At 28.8% G+C, this 18,310-nt stretch overlaps 1 protein-coding gene and 1 long non-coding RNA gene across 4 annotated transcripts in view; one reads left to right on the top strand and one right to left on the bottom strand.

Moving 5' to 3' along the window:
* The window catches only part of LOC130662895 (MAP kinase-interacting serine/threonine-protein kinase 1-like), a 40,710-nt gene that overhangs the window by 12,106 nt on the left and 10,294 nt on the right, over nucleotides 1–18,310 (bottom strand). The window contains exon 2 of one of the 2 annotated variants that reach the window (XM_057461851.1): nucleotides 8,158–8,269. In XM_057461851.1, coding sequence (XP_057317834.1) covers nucleotides 8,158–8,269 — 112 coding nt within the window. Of the gene's footprint in view, nucleotides 1–672; nucleotides 1,955–8,157; nucleotides 8,270–18,310 lie in introns of those variants that run through there. The other variant, XM_057461852.1, reaches the window with a different exon arrangement.
* LOC130662900 (uncharacterized) lies at nucleotides 2,386–4,613 on the top strand. Of its 2 annotated transcripts, none has more exons than XR_008989119.1 (2): nucleotides 2,386–3,995; nucleotides 4,269–4,613. It is a non-coding gene; the product is annotated as an uncharacterized LOC130662900 (long non-coding RNA). The 2 variants fall into 2 exon arrangements; XR_008989118.1 differs by having other exon boundaries at nucleotides 2,386–4,190.

Below are 18,310 nucleotides of genomic sequence, written 5' to 3'. Positions count from 1 at the left end.
CGGGTGCTTTTTTCCTCCCTTTGTTTATTTCACGACAAAGGAAACAAAGATATCGGCGATTGAGATGTTAAGCTACGAACTACGAACTCTAACAAAGAACTTATAGTGTAGAGAAATACACCGGTTATTTTTGATTGTAAGTAAACAAAATATTAGCAAATATTAAGTACGACTTAGGCGATGATTCGTTAATATTTTTAGGGACAATCGGAGTTTATATTCTCTTGGCTTAACGACAAATGTTGCAAAAGTATGAGTAAACATCCTCTGTTTACCAACTAATGGAGTATCATGATGCATTTATGACATACATATACACATATATGTATATGTACATATATATGTACAGATTTTTACCTATTACGTAACAAGGTATTAAATAATTCAAAAAATCCATACAAGTGAACGGCTTACGAGCTTCGTTGTCTTCAGGAATTAAAATGCGAAAATCCCCATCTTATATATACATATATGTATATATATATTACATGGAGAAGCCGGTAGAGTGTCGAATTATTTTTGTTTTGAAACACCGGAAGGTAAAATAAAAAATTACTACTCCGGAATCCTAGATCTCGCAAGTCAGGAAGTAAAAAATATGAAATTATAAATACAACTTGTACATATTATTAATATACTATAATATGATAAATAAATAAAAAAATATATTACCTCTTCCGGCGTCTGGACGGCCATCCTCCCGCTCTTCCAATATTTTCTCCACCATTTTAATAATAATATTACCAACAATATATATATTTTATATATTTGTCAGCTTGATATACAACTCTCAAACGTGTAACGACAATTTGTTGAAAAATACGAAACAATGCAAACTAATGTTTATTTAAATTTTATAGTTATATATATAAATTTAAAAATTTATTTGGCTGTCCTGTCGTTATTCTCAATATTATCACGCACCAATATCAATAATTGTAAAAAAGAGTCAGTCGTATATACAAAAACACCTACACACTATATATTTTATATTTTTAATCACTGATATATCAACAATCGAGTGTCCCGACAATAATTGTAGCAACGTCTTGTTATTTATTTTTTTTTCTACAAGAATATCGAAAAGTAGAGTTGGTTTATTCGATGATAGAGATGATGATGACAAACTCTACGTGTTTTTTTCGAAAAAATATATATATTTGAAAACGTTAACGTACCTTCTGAATTCAAAAGAGCAGTCGCGTTTCAAATAAATAATTTATAGAGCAGACTGACCGTCAGTTGCTGATATTTTGAAACTTGGTCGAAAACGAAGACAATCAGCAATCAGCGGGTTTCGGACCGATGTATATCAGTGTATCACAGATATAAATAAATATATAAAGCCTATTATTTATCCGGTCAACTGATGTACTTTGAGCGGAGCCGACTCAAATACAATGAAGATGGATGTTTTTATTATGAGTCGAGCTTTAATATTTTAAATCTTTTTCAATAAATACTATCACAGACTTTGACACTGCACTCCTCGAGTAATTATTTAAATATAATTATTATTTTTCTGTCAACTCTTCTGTAAAAATCTTCCTCTTCTTAACCCCTTCTCTTCTTTGTCTCCTTCCTCTTGACTGTTTATTTATTTTTTTTCAACCCTTTCAAACTCAACCGGACAAAGCGTCGAAAAGCGGTGAAGGCTCTTCTCCGCGCTTGTCTTTTTATTTCCCTCTCGAAGGTATTTGAAATTTAAAAAGTAACAAAAGTAGAATTACAACCGGGAATTAGTGGGTATTAACCATAAAAAACCCGCGATGTTTAAATTTGAATTGGTCGCTATCGCAAAGCCTCTCGCATTAAGCGGTAATTGGGCTCGGATGCGCATTTAAAATCCTTCGGCTAACACATTTGGCCACTCTCGCTATCACCTTCCCGCACTGCTCATTACTCGGCAGCTGGTTTCCGACTGAGCCCGGCAACGTTTGTAACACGACTACTAAACTCCCCGGCAGTTTAACTCTCCCACCAAACGCGCTTTGTTTTGCTTCGTTTTCCAACTCCCAGTTCCCCGCGCAGCCCCGCCGCGGGCCGCGCGCGCCTACCAACTGCGATCAGGCGACTTCGCCGACGCCCTCTGCTAGCCGCTTTGTGTCACGTAGGCACTGAGGTTCTCATTCTCCGACTTACCCACAATATTATCGCTCTTTCTCTCTTGCTCTGATGTACCCGCTGTCTAAAACTAAAGATCTAGAAAACTCGGTACATATACATACATACATACATACAACATATACATATACACATATGTGTATATGTGTCTTTATTTAAAAGTTTGACGGGTGATGCAAAACCCGCATTGGTTGCCTTACTAAAAATATTATGAAAATAATATTCAAAGTGACTTAATCCAATTGACGTATGGGAAAAAAACATTTCGCGGAAATTTCATTGTTACGAAAATATTTTCGTCACGTGTGACAGCAATATTTTAAAAGATTGAGATGAGATCAGAGTAGATAAGAGGAGAGCCGTATTATTGACGTTTAGTTTGAATTACTCTCGAGTAGAGCGGGTGAGGTGAGGAGTCATTTTATCGGGAGTAATAAGAGAGGATCCGCGGCCGCGGTTGAGAAGCGCTGTCTCTGGTACATTCGAAATTCAATGTGATTGCCATCGCAGCCAGGCAACTTTAATTCCCAAATTATTATTATTATTATTATATTGTTTTTTATTTATGCGTATGACATTACAGTGTCACGGGCTGGCAATTTTTCGGCAACGTACAATGGCAGATGTTACGGGAAATAATGATGATGGGTATTATATCGTGTAAGTTTAAATTGTTGTTTTGGTAAAAGAGAGGACGATGCGCGCGCATTCCCGGTGGCCACGTAAACTTCATCATCGTTTTATTTTATTTCGCGTGTAGAGTAGTGTGGCGATGTTGGATGTGTGGATGTGAGAATGAGCGAGCGAGATAAGATGATAAGTTGGCACGGATGCTATTGCAGGTTGAAAGAGGATGAATTTTAGTGTACGCTGGTAGAAGCGTGCGCGGAACCCTGGCAAACATGGTGGCTCATTCGTTAGACATATATATATCTATATATATATATATATATATATATACTATGTATAAATGTATGTATGTATGTATGTATGGGTTTACTCTATTTGAGAGCCGGTCACGTATATACTGAGTTTCAGATTTACTCATGCGTGAACACACGATACTGAAACACAGCATGTATATGCAAGACAAGGATATAAAATATCATATATATATGTAGTATAAAATGTATTTTATGGAATAGAAGAGCTGGAAGCAATCTCTAACAGTTATAAATATTTCTTTCTCTGTTGTCTTCTCCATCTCAGGCAATCGAAACAACTAGATTTTATTTTTCAAATTAGGATGTAAGATCTCAGATTGATTGCATGAACAGAAGATATATATGTATATATTTATTATTGTTAATACTTTTTGTCAATTGATCAGCTTGTATATGAGTATTATCATGTAATCATAAATGATGAGTAGTGATTTGAAAAATTGGATATAAATTTTAATAAAATTGATGTGATGGATGTAAAAATTGATATTAGAAATGTGTATATTATATCAAGAGATGGATATATAAGGACCCACGTATGTGCCACGTAGCAACGACAGCATCACGCGAGTACGTTAGTGGGAGTTTTAATGTTTTTGCACACATGCGCGCTTGCTTAAAACTAAAGTATCCTATACTCTGGTCTCTGGTACAGGTACTGATGCAAACTTTGCTTGTATTCCATATGAATGCATGTAGTTTCCACATACGTGATATGTTTATGTATCCATCAGTCGTACTTGCACTTTTTCGCTTCATCTCGTGGGAAAATTTAATGTGTCTGGTTTTCTAACTTAAGCGCATTTGTAATTATAATCAATTATTGATGATAGATATATGAACATATGGATAGATGTAAAATTGAATACCATGAGATGCATCAACACGGATCTGATGAATCTATTGTATGGATTTGTCGGTTACAAAGTATGTAAAAGGAGCGTCAGTATGCGTTATACGCAATTCAAGGTCAAGGGGAAGGTCGCGCGGGTTACTATCGACTTTTGGTATCACTGTTATAAAATCCTCCCTCGACTTTACTACTACTACTGCTACTGTACTCCATACTCCACATGATTCAACTCAACAGACTCGCAATAACAACTCGATAAAAACTTACAAGTCATTTATTGTTACTACACTTTCCCATGCCCATGATTATAAAATGTCTAATAAAACAGCTTTGAATTTTTTTTACAGCCAAAAGTAAACTGTCAAGTGTAAAAAATTAAATGACACTGCAGCAAAGGGTTTGCTAAAAAAATTCTAAAAACTTTCTCAAAGCATCCAGGGAAAAAAAAGTTAATAAAATAAATTAAAATACATAATGAAGTTTAAAAAAGTGTACATATTAAATTTACAGCAGATGGGTACGAACACTTTCTCAATATTATTGCAGTAAATGCTTCAGGGCCGATGTTTATCAGCGTTCAGCCGTCTTTTAAAATTATGTATAACTCATGTTTTAAATGTTTAATTTAACTTAACATGTAAATTGTACGTTACTTTTATTTTATATTCAAATAAAATATTATTTTTCCCTAATTTTTACTTCAGTTGACCCGTTATTTATTTTTTTTTTCAAGTGCTGCCATAACATCATAAATTTATCGATTAATAATACAGTTCATTGATACGTTCGGTGGTTAAAATTACATAGATTATCTATTAATATATATATATAAGACATATATGTATGTGTTTAATGTTAAAAAAAAATTTACCGTTATTAACATCAACCAGCTATAAAATAATTTAAACCTTTTTTTTTTTGTTATCTCTATTATGATGTACAGAAGATAAAAAACATTTGTGCTGTATGTATATGGCGTACAGAGCTGATGGAAAATTTGAAATAAAGACGATGAGTTGTATAGTAATACGTACAATGTTGGTGTCTAATAACACGCGGAGAATCGCGAAACCGGTTTGTGGATGCGAATGGAGCCCGAGCTCGATATACAACCGGATAATTCTCCAGTGGAGGGACCGGGAGAAAAATAGTGGGAAGATGTGTATATTTTATGTATATATGTGATATTTTTTATATGTAGATGTATGTTTATATTCCTGAGCTTACTTGGTTCGAATAGTATATGCATGATATACTATGATACCTCATGAAACCGAACCAATGGTCTCTAGTAAAATAATGTCAAGTATTTAAGTACATATATGTATGTATATATATAAATAGAGTAAACTGTTTTGAACTTAAGGTCCGTTTTTTGATTTTTTACTCATGATGTTTATCAAAGTTTGGATGATGATAAGTGTGAACTTGAAATCATGGGGTCATAAATAATGCCAACGACGCTCTACTCACTCTTCAAACATGTATGTCCCTTTTAAATATGTATGCATGGGTATTTGTATGTTTACATTAGTGTGGGTAATGTTAATGTATATAAATGTATGAGGGCTGACCATGAAAGGAGCGAGATAGTGACTAATTTAGAGTCTAATGTACTGACAGCCAATTGCGTAGTCTCGTATTCTGCTATACAGACTACAATAATATGCTTTGTGTGTGTGTTAAATTAAATGCATATAAAAAATGTACTGGAAAATTTAGTAATTTACTCTACCGTAGGTTATGGACTAGATAAATAATTATGGGGACAAATTTATTTTATACAAGTATATATATTGGGGGTTTGAAAATTTGGATATTTATGTTTGATAAATTTTTATTGTCAGGAGTTTTAAATTTATTGCATATGGGGTAAAAGCTCAATTATTGGCAGGTTACATTGGAGTGATAACCCGGGTAAAAAGATTTGCCCGAAATCACCTCGAAACCACGGAATTTTATTCAGTGAGGCCTAAATTTGACCGAAATTTGGGCAAAATCACGCCGAAATTTTATTATTCTTAATAAAAAGCCCGAAAACTGGCCGATAAATTGAGTCAGCCCATTTTCGGTTTTTTTGTAGGCCTAACTATCGGCCATTTTTCGGCTTAGCCAATTTTCAGTCTTCTGTTCACTACCTCGGTTTTTTTTCAGCCGAGAAAAAATTTTAATATTATTTTGGCTTAAAATTTCTTTACCCGGGAATATAAAATGTCATATATTTATTAAAAATGTTTTATAAATTAGTAGTAACATTTATTATCAATACTAAATATATTAAATAAATTTTGACGTCTTATTTCTGTCTTGTGATGCCAATAATCGAACTTTTACCTTAAATACTCGTAAATTAAATTATAATAGAATGAGGGTTTATTGAATATTAATCAATTTTATTAACATTTAATAAATTTACCTCCCAGTATACGGAGCTAAGAATTCTAATAATTTATTTAGTCATAAAAAATTTAGGTGACCTAAACTTCCTCAATAAATTAACTCAATATTTATGAAATTCAATAAAAAAATTACATCAGCCTCAACAAGTGTCATATTTTTTTTTTATCAATGCGCCAGAGAAAAATAAATCGAAATATGTAATGAAAGTATTTAAATAAAAATGTTTACTTTAAAATTTTTCACAACAAAAAATAAGTGGGGGCCGTACTTGTGTTTAATTATCAATTTTTTAAAATAAATCTTAAATTATCTGTCTTGTTATTTTATTATAAAGCCAATAATATGGCAATCGCTTGTTGATAAATATACAATTAAATTTTTTAACATTTACTCAAATTTCAAATATACCGATAGAGTTATCGATGTGATATTATTATGACTGTTAATAATTATTTATGCATTAAATTTTATATTCCATCTTCGTGTTACAAACTTATTTTTTATTGTCAATTTAGATTAAAATATCTAATTTAACATGAAACGTATTATTATTTTAATATAACATAAAAAAAAAGAGGATATGGTAACAAATAAAACGATTAGATGGAAAGTTTCCCCAGGTTATAACGTCGGTTTCGTGACCAGAGGCTTTTGTTTCATCGTGACTCATGAAACTAATACATACACATCACCTTTTTGATGGCTTGTTATTAAATAAATAATAATAACACTAGTACAAAACCCGTCTAACAGTTTAATCTATTAAATACTTAGAAACCGAATGAGTAATCGCTTAATTATAGATACCGAATTATCGGATACTGTTATGTATAAAATTTTCCATTATTAATTAAAAAGATAAATTTTCTGACTAGGAAAAATTTTTTACGCCAAGAAATATTTTTTTTCTGGGCATATAGGGGAAGGATAGGCAAAACGGGGTACCCCCAAAATTGTATAAAAAAAAATGTTATTTTTTAAATGTTTATTAAATATTCCAAAATCACTTTTGTAAATAAAATTGAGTATTATTTTGAATATTTTTTGTTAAACTTTTTCAAAAATCGAGTGACAGTCGAAAAATGTTAATGGCTTTTGTTTTATGATAAAAACCAATAAAATTTTTGCACACCTCGGAGAGGTAGTGCTCTATTTTTTCTTTCTTTGCATCGAATAATTGTATAAATTATAATTTTTCGTTGTTAATTACTTAGAAAAAAATTTAATTTAATCAATTTTATTTAATACGCAGAAATTTTTTTTTTACCTTTTTTAGGGGGTACTCCATTTTGCCCGCAAAAGTGAAAATTTTTTTGTTTTCTCGGCAACTGAAGTACCCCGCTTTGTGCCCCCTTCCTCTATAAAAATTAATTGTTTTCAATTTCAGTAAAAATTATCTGATGCTATAAATGGAATTAATAAAAAATAATTTTTTTGTCATATGTTAATTATAAAATTAATCGAGTAAAAAAAAAATAATTGAATCTATTGGATGCTGACTAATTATTTTTTAATTATTTATCAATAAGTAAATAATTAATAATTATAAAATACAAGTACTCGTTAACCTCGGGTTCATTTTATTGGCAACAAAAGTACCACGTGATGTACTCGACGTAAATATAACCAGTACATTGTACTCGTTATAAAATGGTAGAGTTCAAGTAGAGTACTCAAGTTCTTTGAGCTATAAATTTTTACCTGCATGTAATATATATAAAATATAAAAAGTTGCGGCATCGATTACTATAGACTATAATATACTCATACTTTAACCACTTTTTATTATTATACATTATATATTATTATTTATAATATTGTTGTGTAATTACTTACTTGTTGATGTAGTGGACACAGATTCTTTTCCGCATCCGTCTATTTTAACTTCCGGTTTCTCATCGCTCTCGACTACTTCTGATGACGTCTCCTCACTATCGTTCGGAATATTCTGCAATTAAATAACTTTATTAATAATTTATATATTTATAAATATTTATTGTTATATATTTTAAATATATTATTCCGATATAAAATATAAATAATTTTTTTTTACGAATTTAATTTTGTGGTCCTGAAGTTAGTAGACAATTATCAATATTCGGATTTTTTTTAGACAAATCAAATTTTTAAAAATATGCATATGTACAAAATGAAAAAAGCTACAGGTGCAATTTTTTAAATAGTTTTTTTTATAATTTATCATTTTGAAAAAATCTAAAAATTGTTAGTCGTCGGGTAACTTCAGTATCATTTAAATTTTTATGGATTTTTATAAAACAGTAGAAAATTGACAATTTTTTAATTTTTTTTTAACAAATCAATTGCAAAAAAAAAAGCTACAGGTGCAATTTTTTAAATAGTTTTTTTTTTTATAATTTATCGTTTTGAAAAAATCCCAAAATTATTAGACCTCGGGTAACTTCAGTATCATTAAAATTTTTATGAAATTTTATAAAATCAGTAGACAATTGACAATTTTTTGATTTTTTTTTAACAAATCAATTGCAAAAAAAAGCTACAGGTGCAATTTTTTAAATAGTTTTTTTTATAATTTATCATTTTGAAAAAATCTAAAAATTGTTAGTCGTCGGGTAACTTCAGTATCATTTAAATTTTTATGGATTTTTATAAAACAGTAGAAAATTGACAATTTTTTAATTTTTTTTTAACAAATCAATTGCAAAAAAAAAAGCTACAGGTGCAATTTTTTAAATAGTTTTTTTTTTTATAATTTATCGTTTTGAAAAAATCCCAAAATTATTAGACCTCGGGTAACTTCAGTATCATTAAAATTTTTATGAATTTTTATAAAATCAGTAGACAATTGACAATTTTTTGATTTTTTTTTAACAAATCAATTGCAAAAAAAAAACCTACAGGCGCAATTTTAAAAAATTCGTTTTTTCTTTTCATAATTTATCGTTAAAAAAAAATCAAAAAATTATTAGATGTCGGTTAACTTGAATACCATAATTTCCTTACATGCTTTCAAGTTGAAGGGCATAATAAACAAGTAATAAAATAAAATCACCCTCTATTTTATAAATGACATTGGGACAGTAAAAAAATATATATGGGGAACCAGTGACAAGTTCTCATATCACAGATACTTAATACTTTATAACCAAACTGTGTAGCATTAAAAAAAAATAAAAAACTCAACTAACGTGTGTGGACAAAACCGGTCTTTGAGCTCATAACATTTGCCAACAAAAAATTTGAGACAAAAATAAATTTGCGTGTATTATTAGTGTGGACTTAATATTTTTTCGCTGTCTTGTGTTACGCACGAAAGTAAAAAAAATCATTTCCTTCTTTAGGTTGACTAATTTTTATAAAATATAAATTCTTATATATTTACTTATCTTTCATAAAAAATCCTATTGTTAAATTTTTATTTATTTATTTAAGGCTAATTAATATATTTGAGATGTTAACAAAACCATCTAGTTCACCTTGAATTTGTTGAACTTAAAAACGTGAGTAATAAAAATATGTTTACATTGCTTAGTTTATTATTTACATATATTTGTTCGAATATAACATAAGTAACAGTAGTCTTTGTTGTTTAATTTTCGTTTCACTGATAAGATAAAAATAGTGAAAAAAATAAAAACTCTTTTTCTGTGGGCTGCTTCTCCCTGATTAAAAAAAATGATTAAAAATGATTTCACACGTTAAATGTCCATAAGAGACAGGATTAGAATGATTTGAAGGATTAAAAAGTATTTAAAATGATTAAAAAACAAATCATTTTAAATACTTTTTAATCATTTTTTTAAATCAGGGCTGTTAATACTTTACTTAGTGCCCATGGCGAATACGGCGAATGTTAAATAAAAAACAAAGAAAAAAAAAAGATTTGCCACGCGTAGATTTCTGGCCACAAGGTTACTCTATAGTCTCATCGAAAATAATTCTCAAGGTCTTGAGTAATTTTTGCTAATCGAAAAAAAAGCATAAAAGATTGACGACACGTGTATGAACTTTCGATGATTCTTTACATCAACTTATGACTCCTCAGATAACTATATTGTTTTTTTGCTCTTTTATATCTTTTGAGGGTTAAAGTTTAAATTTTTGATAATTTTTTTTTTTTTTAACAATAAACGGAGACCAAAAAATCGGGAGTAAATGCGGATTATCACGGATTTTATTTAAATTCGAATTTACTCCACTCGGAGTTTTAATATTTAAACTTTTTTTAGGAGTGAATTCCACTTGAACTGGAGTTTCAAAATTAAAATAAACTCCCCTTCGGAGTAAATTTTACTACTCCAAGGAGATTAAATAAAAAAATAGTCATCCACTCCGCATTTACTCCGGAAATTTTTTACAGCGTAACAGTAATTTAATTTGATTAATTATTGAAGACCGGAAATTGGTTCTGACGAATTTAAATTCATTTAACCGGGTGTAATTAATTATACTGTAGTAAAACCAATATGAGTATCATATCATATGTATATTAAATGTTATAGAGAAAGCTCGATTAAATTTTTATGAATTCACGTCTTTAATTGTTAAATAAATTTAAATAAATAATTAACTGCAAAATAATTATAATTATGTATTTTATACTTTTATGAGGTAAAAGATTAAATTATTGACCTAGTAGAAGCCAAATTTTTACTTGATTTAAAAAAAAAAGTTATAAAAATGAAAAAACGAAAAGCAAAAAGACGTAGAGTATAAAATAAAAAAAAAAATAAATGATTTTATTGGATTTCGAAATTAGGCAGCTGATTTAATCATAAGCGATTTCGGAGGCTCGACTCACTTTTAAAAAAAAAAAAATTTTATCTTCTCTGTAAGTAAAAGCGAGAAAAAAAATATATTTTATTAACAGATTGTACTGTAGGTGCACAGGAAGGAAAAAATCTTGAGTCAAGGGTAAATTTTCTTGAACCAAGAAAATCTTAAGGAAGACTGAAAATTTCTTGAACGAAGTTAAATTTTCTTGAGCTAAGAAAATTTCTTCTTGCTCCAAAATAACTTCGGTCTTCCTTATAATTTTCTTGGCTCAAAAAGTTATTTTTTTCTGTGTGTAAATGTTAAAGTTTCAAAGGTATCAAGTATCGGGTAATATCAAGTTGTTGATAGATATCATATTTTTTCCCATTTGGGCACTAATTTAATAAATTTATTGAGCTATCGAAAGGTCATTAATTAAGATCGATTACTCGTAATGTTTTCTTCAAATAAACTAAATTGATATTCCACCGGAAGAATATTTGTTACCATGAGAGCGCGCGTAAATTAAATAATAATTGGACAAATGAATCATTATCGATATATTTATTTTATAAAGAAATTTGTTGAGGTTAAAAAAGTTTCCATTGGTGAAAGCGAGGTCATCTTTACTTTTTGATCAACTAAACTTATCTTTACACACACGACAATTAAACAAAAACAGTTTAGTTGCGTCAGTATTATAAATATACATATATTTTTTTTTAAGACTCTAATAATGTCAAGTCAATGGCCTGTAAGATTAAATTAAAATCCGACACATATTTTTTTCATTATATTATTTTTAATTCTCAATATATTCCCCAGCGTTTCATAATTTATATATTTTTCCATTAAGTTAATAATTAAAATTATAATTAAATAAATTTAATAATAACCGACTTTAATTTTAAATATTCAAAAGGTAAAAATTAAGTTCAAATAAACGTCATTATAAAAACTAGTAATTTAATTTTATTGTGATTTCTATGGCTCATTACTTGCTGTATTATTATATGACGGTTAAATGTTTCTACTTAACAATTGTCACAGTGTCTTGACACCAGAGTATACACACACACACATATATATATATATATATATATAAGAAGTAACGAGTTGTGTCCGTGAAAGGACTACAATTAGCGTTTGCTTGTTGGTATATTCCTTTTTCCTTTTACAACCAACAACTAACTACAAACTTCTACTATCTACTATCACAACTAACAACAACAACAATAATAATAATGATAAATAAATATATAATAGGTATATAAAAAATAATAAGCAAAAAGGAAATGAGAGAAAGGAAAGAAGCTGAAAGATCACCACGCCTAGACAGGATAACATTATTTGCTGAGAAGCTTTTACGCTCCAATGATTACAATAGAATTATTTCTATCAATCGTGACGTTTTCCTATTTTTTTTTTTTTTTTTTCAATATGTATATACGATACATACTTATATATATGTACAGCGAAATAGAAATAGTCTATTGGCAAAAGGTCGATAGACCTGTGGGAATACAACTTAACATTTATAAACATATATATGTATATATATAAAAAAAATATGTACACATAGAATATCTATTTAACATTTGATTAAGTAAATAATATATTTATTTAAAGAAATTTATATTTATACTGATTTACTTTCTCTTAACTGTTATTTATTTGTTTTTCATCAAATGATTAATATTCAAGGCTTAGAGAATATACATGTACATATATATCGGCAATGAATTGACGCGACCCACTTGAAGGTGTGACGGGGATTTAATATACTATCAGCAACACAGGAAGCAGTGGAATAAATTATAATACGTTATGTTACGAGCTGAAGAATAACAAAAACAACCGCGACGGTATTGTAAAAATGCGATGGCAATAAATACCTAGTGTTTTAATTAATCAATTAGCATCAGCATTAGCATTAGTTGTAATTTATAATAATAATATTATTAATAATGAGTGAGCAATTACGTAAAAATAACAATACCAAATAAAGAATGAATGGAGTGTAAATGAAAAAATATATGTTATAAAAATAGTGAATTTAAACTTCTATCGATACGCAACGTTTATTTGCAACATGAATTTAACATGAGGAATTTTTTTTTTAAATTATTATACAATGACACGGTGTTTACATTACCGTGGAATAATAGACTGAGTAAACAAATAAATTATAATTTATTCAAAATAATATTTCATCATTTGCGTTTTTTTACACGGAAAAAAATTATCCTTTTAATTTTAATAGTTCGCAGTGGATTTTTTACTTTAAATTAACACATGTATTAATTTACTAACTTTAAATCAGCGCCATAATTTATTTAATAAATATTTAATTTACACTAGAATATCGGGAGTGAATCCGGATTTTATTTAAATCGGAATTCACTCCGACACTCGGAAATCCAGAGTTTCAAAAAAAAATCACTTTGAATACGAAGTAAATAGGGAGTTTATTTTTCTGGAGGAGTAATTTCGGAGTGATCTGGATTTTATTTAAATCCGCATTCACTCCGACTTTAATTCGCGTTCAATCCGCAAATTTTTTACAGTGTATCATTTTTTTTAATGTACGTCATAAATTATTTTTAAATTTATACCTCAGAATATAATTAACTAATTTATAAAATAAAATCCTAATTGTCAATCTAAAAAACATGATTATTAAATTACTCTGTTTTATATAAATATTTAGTACTCATAATTTTTTATTTGAATTTTTTAGTCAATTAATGTGTGCACTAAGTAGTAAATAAGTATAATTTATTTATTAAGCTGTCTGTAGAAACTAAAAAACCAACGGCAAGAGAAAATATGTTATTATCCGTGTTATAGACGTAAATAAATATAAAATATATATGAAATGGATGGGCTGAGCTATGAGTAAAGGAATGGGTTGTCTATGTGGTTTATCTAGTCGGTCAGTGACTCATACCAGGCTCAACAAACATTAATATGAGTGCTGGTGCTGTTGTTGTCGCCGATTGAGCAAGAGTGCATAAAAAGACAAGTACATGTGCATGTAGCATTAAGTAGCGATTATTATTTCGTAAATTACTGTCGAGTCTAATCCTAATAGTAATCGTAATCGTCATCGCCTGTGTCGATATTATACGAAGCTCGTTTTAAGTTAAGAACAAACTGGTACAGAATCGAGGATGATTATGATGAAAATTATGAAGGTAATGGTGACGACGATGATGATGATGATGATGACGATGATGAGGAGGTGGATGTAGAGTAAAATAGGAGGAGATGGTTTCATATATATACATATATATGTAAGCAAGTACATAGAACACAAGCATACCAGTTAAAAAGAGCCAATGAACTTGAGTGACCCGAGAATAGACGTGGAGTTGTCGAGGAGAGGTAGCCGCGGAATTGTTGCGAGCTTCGCGACACCTAGTGTAGTAAAACTAGTGAATGCTCGTCGAGGTCTTGCTATTTCATCACAACATCACTTTACCCATGCTAATTGTTTATTTAATACTACGCTCTCTTGCGGTTTTTTAAAATTTTTTTATATATTATTATTAATATTTACAGGTCGTTAAACTTACACCAGTCCTTCGACTGGACTGGGTTTACTATTATTGTTGGCCTATTACGTGTGTTTAATAAAAATTCATTTTTATTATTATTACAATATTGCCTTTTTATTTTAAATATTTACTCAATAATTTATTTAACAGTTGAGTCATTAATGAATTATTTATGGACGTGAAATTAAAAATTTTAATGCAGAGATAAATAAAAAATTTTTTGGGTCGTCTAACAAAATGGGGCTATTTTTGTAATTGCGCAATTTCTAAATAAACCTAGTTGCATAAAATAGACGTTTATCATTGGAGTTACCTCAAAACCGCCAACTTTGCGATATTTATATGTGTATAAATTTATATTTATAAATATAAAGTGTTGTTTTTTTTATTATTGACATTATCAAGTTTTATGTCTTTGTTTATTTGTTCGTTAATTTAATAAGAGGAAAGAAAAGGTAAAGTAAATAATATAGAGTGGGTGTGAGTCATACATTCGCGAAGACGATCGTAAATCCAACAGTTTGCAACCAGTCAAGAGGTAATTTATCTGCTAGGTGATTAATGTATCGGAGCATGTTCTGATTCGATTGACCTCGCTGTTCTATCATGATTTTAAATATCATTGCGCGGGAAAAATCAAATTTTAAATTAAGAATCTAAACGCAGATTTTAATAAAATCCAATCGATCGGTGTTCATAAGAATAAATAAATAAATATAAACAATATTTTCTTATTCTTGAGGTTGCAATTAACTAGTTTGGCCGCACATGACGTGGTACATAAGATCGTGGATCGTACATCGCTCTGTTACGCCAACTCATCAGAAAACCTTGACTTTATTGGGATATACGTACACTAAGTTACGACTAACACAAATGAAATGCTCTACATCCTTTTCCTTTCCATTCTACACGCTGTTTTGAGTTTAATGGAAAAAAAAAAAAAAAATACGCACACATATCTCGCTACTCATCTTTTACTGCTCTAGCTGGTGCACTTAATTGTACATTGCGCGTTCATGCGTTTCAAATTTATTGTTGTTGTGTACATGTGAGGGTGAGATTTTTTATATCTCGCATCGTGTATTAAAAAAATACATAATACATTATATATATATCATCGTTTTTAGTAGAAAACCGCGTAACTCCATTTTTGTAAATTATACAGGAGTTAAAAAAAACGTGAAGACAATTTTTCAATTTAGGAAAAAGAATTTTAACATGCAAATATTTTTTTCAGGATCTAATTTTTTTTTATGTGCATCGAAAAAATATTTTTTATCTTCATTTTTGAATCGATTTCCTCTTAAATTGGCGATGCAGTTGGGCAGTTTTTGTGCGACAACTTTTATAACTTGAGAATTCGATAAATTTAAAAAAAAAAAAATGTAAATCACGCATAGACAATGTGAAAAAAGTTATTTTCTAAAAAATAAGAGTTCGGTGGTTTTCTAATATGAACGAAGATATATATTGTACACGTGCAAAAGTCACTTGAACATATAATACGCGATTGATGATATAAGGAGAGGGAAAAAAACCTTGACTGGTTGGATGATTAAGAAAAAACAAAACTATTAAGTTGGATTAAGCTTGTTATGCTATCAAAGCTTTTACTTATCATTACATATAAATATATGTATATATATACGTTGTGGGGAGAATTAAATGTCAATAAGATTTTTTTATTACCTGTAAGTGAGTTTAATGATGTCGTTAAGACTGATTATACTTTAATTTACTAGTACCGTGTTAATGATAACAAAACAAATAAATATATATGTATATATATACCAACAGTACGTCAAAAGTATAAATGGGTATTGATATTATTGATGATTGTATTAATTACTTCATATTATAATTGCAAACATTTAATTAAATGTGCGAGGGAAAATACTTGCGGCTGAATACTATTTACTGACCTCGTCCAACCACTCGGTCACGCGATTGTCGTCAAATATTGCGCATGAATACGCATATCGTTCTATAAATAAATTGCATGCATATGCACTTGCTCTCGAGGATGTTGACAGTTTGTTAAGAACTGCAGAAATATTATATTTTATTTTTATTCCATATAATTTATGATTTACGATTTTTTAATTTTATTATCGAAAGATAAGACTATATATTTACTTTTTTAAATAGACAAATCAAATTTTTAGTTACGTTAAAATTGTTAAGTATGTATGCAAGTTTAAAAATTAACCTGCGGGTTATTTTACGCAGCTTTTGTTTTTGACCTAAATTTGCTTTTAACTAAAAATAGAAAATATTTTTTTTTTTTTGCTAAACAAATTAAATTATTTACATACTTTATAAAATATATAATTTCCTTTTTTTTTGCATGCAAAGAATTCAATATTTATTTGACTAGTATATGTTATATATTAAAATATATATACAGTAGAACTAAACCTCTGCAAGTTACGACCAGTTGATTTTAATTTAAATTTGACTTTTTATTCCTGATTTAAAATTTTTTTTTTAAAATACTCCTAAAAATATTTATAAGAAAGTGTTGGATTCTCTGTATTCTAATATATATTTTATTTAATATTCTCTTTACTAAATATTCTATCGAACAGCGTTACATTTAAGTCGTAGTATATATTATTTAAGTTGAGTTCAAAATATGTATATGTATACTTGAGTAAAAAAAAACTAGTATGGATCAAATTTTATGACCTTAGGTACTTGTTTATTGGGTTGACGAGAGATTGAGGCCTATGTTCCATGTGTTCCAAATGCAAGGCAATATCGTCCCCTTTCTGGGTAAACCTCGTAACTGCTTTTTTTTCATAATTAAAATTATGAATGAAAAGCATTCTTTAGTACTGCTATTGCGTAAAAAAAGCTTCAAATTTTAATAATTATAACAGAATATTCGAGAGACTTTTGAATTTTAATATTTCCATCAACGCACGTGTAACAGAATAGATGTTTTAACCGATTTCTGAAAAAATTATAATTTGGCAGTTACGAGGTTTACCCAGAAAAGGGACGATATTTTTTTCTTCATTTGCACTCATATATATTTTGAACTTAGACATCTTTGTTATAAAAAAAAGGAGAGGTTGTTAGATCTGTGTTGAATAATTTTCAAAAAATAAGTTAGTCTAAGCTAAATCTTTTACAAGTGGACGTACATGGAAAAAAATAAACTTTAAAAATTAGTGTTTGAAATTACAACCCGAACCCCGGGTGTCAGTATGAGGAATTTTAACATTCCAAATAATAAATTTTATAAAACGTGTCGTCAATTTTCTGAGGATCAGTTACGATTTTTAAAGTTCAAATAGTAATTTTTCCTGCATAGACAATAAATTTTCATACTTATTCTGTAATTATTCACGTTTTAATCATAAAAATATTAAGAATGATAATTTTTACTGATCACTTTATCATTATATTACTTGTCGTTCTCAATTTCTATAGTTCATTTTTATCCGTGTACCCGCGGAAATTTCAAACATAAAGTTTAAAAAAAATTACATGTTTATAAAGTAGCCGTTTTGCGACCAACTTCGAACTGATTGTATAACTTTTTGAAATATAATTTCAATAATCATGAGTTTAATTTATTCATTTATCAATCTTCAGATTAATAATATTAATAAATAATAAATTTCTATGATATAAAAGTATATATTATATTAAATAATATTCCTTGTATTTATATGTAATAAGTA

Source organism: Microplitis mediator, chromosome 2 (assembly GCF_029852145.1).
Source record: "Microplitis mediator isolate UGA2020A chromosome 2, iyMicMedi2.1, whole genome shotgun sequence".
Classification (NCBI taxonomy): domain Eukaryota; kingdom Metazoa; phylum Arthropoda; class Insecta; order Hymenoptera; family Braconidae; genus Microplitis; species Microplitis mediator.
The sequence above is the reverse complement of the archived record's forward strand: the minus strand, read 5'-3'. Positions and strand labels throughout refer to the sequence as shown.